Genomic DNA, 6000 nt, shown 5'->3' with positions numbered 1-6000 from the left:
TTTACTTTTGTTTGTGGCTCATGGACCATGGGTGAAGGGCCCTTTCTTGTATACAATTCTGTGTTTGCCGTTAATGTTTTTCTTTATTTTTTTGTTTTCTACTTTTCTAATAAAAGATCTACTGGATATAACTCAGTATCACCACTGTATTTGACAAGTAATGTGATACATGCACACAGTTAATTGATATTTTTAAGTAGATATCTGTATCTGTGAAATAGTGTCAAAATGTCAACATACCCAAACAAATGACGTTCCACTTTCATCAAACCTTAATAACATTTTGCACAAGAACAACATTTGGGTTACACATATCACTTTATTATCAGTCACTGCTCATGATGATCGGGACCAACATGGGAAAATAATTGACATAAATAATGCTGCTTTGTGTACTACATGCTCCATTGCCAGCAATCAGAAGCCAATGACAAGTAAGGCATTTCAGATAAGTACCCATAATGCATTTCAGTTCAATGCATATACGATGTACACAGACTTTGTCACAGAAAGAAATATCAATAAGTTAGATGGAGTTTTACACCATTACAAACAAATTGTTCAGTTATTACTTGTACATATCTTAGAAGAATCATTGTAGAATTCACTTCTTGCAGTTTCCCTGTAAGATGGGCCATACACATGAGATAGCTGTTAGCTGAAAGAGTGGCTGATTAGCTTATAGTCAAGGGACCCCTTTAACAATTAAGGATCGCCCTGTGCTAAATTAGTGGTGGACACTTCTGACCTCATGTATTATCAGGGGAAGACAAAGGCTTAGATCAGGGGTGTCTAACCTGCAGCCCAGAATATCTTTGAAGGTGGCCCACAGGGGTGGATTGGCCGTTTACTGCACCAGGGAAAGGTCTGGTGGGCCGACCGCTCTGTTGGCTAGCAGCTGTGCTTCATTATACACAGGGAGCTGTCAACGGCAACTTAACTACATGCCCCATATATTTGAACCACAGCAGGCCGCCTGCTCAACTACACCTATGTGTGACTGTGAAAAAACGGCACTAGCGTAACTATAGGGGATGCAGTTGCATCTGGGCCCAGGAGCCTTAGGGGACCTATAGGGCCTCTATTCTCCATACAGGAGCTCAGTACTATGAATAAAGCATTATAGTTGGGGGCCCTGTTACAGGTTTTGCATTGGGGCCCAGGAGCTTCAAGTTACACCTCTAAGTAATGGAGTACAGAGACACTGGTACACAAGGGGCAGGAGCCTAAGTGTGGGCACTTATAGTTCTTACAAAGCTGCTGCTGCTGCTGCTCCAAGTTGTATGAGAGCCAATAGAGAAGAGCCAATAGAGAGCTGTTTTGGCCGAGTTTAAGCCAGCGAGCCCCCATAGTAGTCTCGCCTTCATGCTGTGCTGAGCATTTGACACACTGCCAGCCTGTAGGTGTCTGGACATATTCAGTGGAGCATCAGCGAGCCACCTGTCACTGTCCATAGCTCCGTATTTTCCTGCCCCCTCTCTAATTCTCTCTCGAGTTGCTGCTAGGCAACTGCCCAGTGCCCGTCAGTAGTACTGTAAGTGAGTCTGTGTAAGGGAGACTCAAAAGAACAGCACGGGGCACCATAGCAAGAATGTAACAGCAATAGCTATACATAAGAGCATTTCAATGATTCCAATTAAAAAAGAGATTAATATTTACAGTAACAATCAACATTATTCATCCCCCATTGCTTATGTCTAACATGCAATCAAATGTCAGTCAACAAAGCCCTCGCCAGTCCAGGTATTTGATGTCTTTTATCTCAAGCACGCCTGATGTAAATAATGAAGTCCTTGATTAGTTGCATCAGATGTGCTTGAGAGAACACCTGATTTGCAAATGTATGCTCTTATGAGGAATTCTATGCAGGAAATTGAACAAGTCTGCAATATTAATTAAAAGTGGCATTTTGTGTTGAGTTTGGAGAAACCACTTGTTACTGTTTATTACTTGTTTTGAGATTTTAGGTTCCTGTATTTTTTTTTTGGCAGCTGAAACTTTGTAAATTTGGCAACTAAACTTAAAGGGGTTGTCTGAGCTCTTTTGAACTGAGAACTTATCCTCTGGATAGGTCATTAATAATTAATGGCCTGAGGTCTCCCACTTGGGACCCTGTCCATCCGCTGATCGTCAGTCGCCCACTGTCCATTGCAGCAGGCTGGAATAGGTCATCGGTGGACAGGGTAGGAAATGGGAGCACCCGCTTCACTGCCTCTGAAATCGATGGGAGCCCAGAGCTGCTATTCCACTTTTTGTTCCTGTTCCTGACATCCGGTCCTGGACAGGAAGTGGAGTAGCAGTGAAATCAATGGAAGTGAAGCTGCTGCCCCCACTTCCTTAACAACATCAAGCCCACTGCACTGGAATTGGGTCAGTTAATCAGCTAATGGACAGAGGTCCTGAGCAGCGGGCCCTCATTCATCAAATCCAGTGGGTAGTTATCAGTTGAAAAAACCCAGACAATCCCTTTAATTTGTAATGGCGGTTGAATAATTTTGATTGCAACTCTATTTCTGGATCAACCCTTTTAAGACCTTCCAACTTTTGTGTTTCCCAGCATTTTCATATGCTTATGCATGTCTCCCAACCATCCTCATGTCTCAAAGGAGGTGGACTTTATTGAAATATACTCCAAACAAGATATTTGTTGGGCATTCCTTTTTTGGGTAGGGTTTAAAATGTTCCCAAGGATGGGGATTCAATGTACTACAAGCCATATGTTAATATTTACACAGAAGTCCCATTTAACCCACCTTGAAAACAATGTCAAAATTCATAAAATTAACAAGTGCTACCTATATAAATAATAACAAAGCACTATATATATCATGGTATATGGGTTACAGTCAGGTTAAAGTCCCGCTTTGCATTTGTTTATGTGTTTTGTTTTTTTTTCACGTGGAATAAATATATTTATCATTGAACCTGAATGAGTCAATTCTTCACCATCTCCGATGGTGTCTTCTTCTATTGTCACACTCAAGATATGTGTTATATGGCTATAATTCACAGTCAAAAGAATGCACGTTCCTTTACAGAGTAACTGACCCCTTTCAGGTTCCCGTGTTCATCTCAGGGCCTGCTGAAACAAAAATGACATATATCAGAAGGACGTTCCATATTTATAGAGTGAAGAACACAAGGTTTAACTCCACCAATGCTATCGGCATCGATCTAGACTAAAGGATAATCCATCCTGCGACTGTTAGAAGTCAGGGGTATAACCAGAGGCGTAACTTGAAGCTCCTGGGCCCCAATGCAAAACCTGTAATAGGGCTCCCAACTATAATGCTTTATTCATAGTTCTTGACTCCCTATATGGAGAAGAGAGGCCTTATGGGCCCCCTAAGGCTCCTGGGCCCGGGTGCAACCGCATCCCCTGCATCCTCTATAGTTACGCCCCTGGGTATAACTATAGGGGTGCAGAAGTCACTCCTGGGCCCTAGTACCTGAGAGGGCACAATTAAAAAGGTGTCTGTATTATAAATGGTAGTGGGAAGAGGGGCAGTTATAGATTTTGCATGGGGGCCTGAAGCTTCAAGTTATGCCTTTGCTCAAAGTCACCAATGAATTCCTAATATGTGAAAATGAGAAATACACTAGTAGTATTTAAAAACCACCAAAGGTGCTGACTTAAATGTAACTATAACAAGGATTAAATCCTATTCTATTCAGCTGGGTGCAAAGATATTCTCCTGCATATCAATAACTACATTGGATGGCATTTTTAATCGAGACCCTGGTCCTTTTACTGATTGGAACTTTCCTGCAGGGGCTGGCTGGCAAGCACACAGCACTGGTACAAGCCTAGTGGCCCACCTCAAGGGTGGATACACATGATGCAGCTGGCCACACCCAGCCAAGTCAGGGCCACTCAAGTTATTGGCAAAATTGTGCAGCCATTGGCCACTGCTGATGGCTTGACCTCCCTATGTGCAGCCAGTCATATCATGTCCTTCCATCTATTTAGCATAAATATGGCACCAAAACTAAGCTCATAAAATTAATACAGCACCAGAACCAAGCACAGTATAAAAATACAGCATCCGAACCAAGCTCATAACATGATTATAGCACCAGAACAAAAATCAGCACATGACTATAACATAACCAACCTCAGTGCATAACTACAGTACCAGGACTAACCTCAATAAACAAATACAGCACCAGAACCTGTCTCAAAGTGAATATAGCACCAGAACTAAGCTTTTACTATAAATACAGTACTCAAGCTAAACTAATGCATCAATACAACACCAGAACCAAGCTTGTGATATAAATACAGCACCAGAACTAATAACTGTATTTCTTATTTATATGGACAGTTTCAGTTGAGCATATTAAGGGTACATTTTATAGACGAATCCAGATTTCTGTTAATGATTGGAAGGTCAGAATTTGGCGCAAACAGCATGAATTAATGAATTCTTCATGTCAGCTGGTCAAGGCTGTTAGCAGCTCCATCCAGTTTGCAGCAGTTGCAAGAAGTTTCTTGTCCACATTATTGCTGCAGAACAATTTCAACACCTAGTGGTATCTATGCCAAAAGGAACTACTATGGTTCTGAAGGCCAAAAGAGGTTCAATGCACTACTAGTGGGGTGGGAGGGGGGGGGGGCGTATTTAAAGTGGCCATTCAATGTATATGGACCATAATAGTAATGATCCCAAAACAAAGACACAGGGTCTACGAAATAAGGAACAAGTTCATAATGGTAGCTGTATAGGAGGAGCTTCCACTAGTGACTATGGGAAGTACCTTCATTCAGTTCCACGGTCCCCTTCCATCAGTAGCCCCATGGCAAGCTCTGCCTCTATGGTAGGTAGGCACGTGAATCATGCTCCATGAAATATGTCAAGTTTAAAAGGTTGTTGGCACTGGCATCAGCAGCTAAACAATTGAAGTGTGTCCATATAATATGAAACCTCTCCAAAGGCCACCTGCTCAAGAAGACCACATCAGACGTAGACCAGCCATCTCGGAGGTCTCTACAGAGAGGTTTCCCTGTATTATAATGGTTCACCTCAGTGATATTCTATTGCTTCACATTACATTTTGTTGAATTGGCTTTCACTTACGAGTATCTTCCCATTTTTCGAATAATTAAAATGATGATCATGGCACTTATTCCGAAGATGGATACAATGCCGGCTACTATTCCAACCAATGTGCCCAAATCCAGGCCACCTGCCAAATAGAAAACAAAATCATCCGGCCTTGTAGCAAAATATACAGAAATGACAGTAGCCTTTTTCTATCCAATGGATTCTCAATGAGGGAATCATAAAGGGCCCCACTTTGCTTTATATTTTTTTTCAAACAAAGAACTCCTAGTTAATGGGCTTTCCATAGAAGCACCAGATCCTCCAGAGCACGAGTGACCTGAGACCCCTTCTATGAATTCTACAGGCACGGTTTCACACAAAGAAAAGTTGGGCCCCTCATGATTCTCTAATTGTCAGGGAACCCTGTTGTATGGAAAGGACAAGCGTTGAAAGCAACAATACTGTGTATGGATTTATACAGCTGCAATCAAAAGTATTCAACCCCATTGAAATCTCGGGCGGAAAACAAATCGCAGCATGCTCTAGTTCTGTGCGGGGCTCGCAGAGCCAATACTGTCACTGTCGTTTGAGCGATGATCTTTCAGTGTAAATGCGCCTTAATATATGTACACAGTGACTCTACCAGCAGAATAGTGAGTACAGCTCTGGAGTAGAAACACAGGATGTAGTTTAGGATCAGTACAGGATAAGTAATATATGTACGCAGTGACTCCACCAGCAGAATAGTGAGTGCAGCTCTGGAGTATGATACAGGATGTAACTCAGGATCAGTGCAGGATAAGTAATGTATGTACACAGTGACCTTATAAGCAGAATAGTGAGTGCAGCTCTACAGTATAATACAGGATGTAGTTTAGGATTAGTACAGGATAAGTAATGTAATGTACACAGTGACTCCAGCTGAATAGTGAGTGCAGCTCTGGAGTATAATACA

General features: G+C 42.0%; 1 protein-coding gene across 2 annotated transcripts in view; it reads right to left on the bottom strand.

The window, feature by feature from the left end:
• Positions 1 to 299: 299 nt before the first annotated feature.
• PDPN (podoplanin) overlaps positions 300 to 6000 on the bottom strand; it is a 30465-nt gene continuing 24764 nt past the window's right edge. Inside the window, exons 4-5 of one of the 2 annotated variants that reach the window (XM_066606717.1) lie at positions 5079 to 5187; positions 300 to 3082 (exon numbers count right to left, since the gene is read on the bottom strand). In XM_066606717.1, coding sequence (XP_066462814.1) covers positions 3073 to 3082; positions 5079 to 5187 — 119 coding nt within the window. In that variant the 3' untranslated portion in view covers positions 300 to 3072. The remainder of the gene's footprint in view (positions 3083 to 5078; positions 5188 to 6000) is intronic. The other variant, XM_066606718.1, reaches the window with a different exon arrangement.

The sequence above is a fragment of the Eleutherodactylus coqui genome, chromosome 6 (genome assembly GCF_035609145.1).
Source record: "Eleutherodactylus coqui strain aEleCoq1 chromosome 6, aEleCoq1.hap1, whole genome shotgun sequence".
In the NCBI taxonomy this organism is placed as follows: domain Eukaryota; kingdom Metazoa; phylum Chordata; class Amphibia; order Anura; family Eleutherodactylidae; genus Eleutherodactylus; species Eleutherodactylus coqui.
Note: the sequence above shows the minus strand (reverse complement) of the source record. Positions and strands in the feature narration are given on the sequence as shown.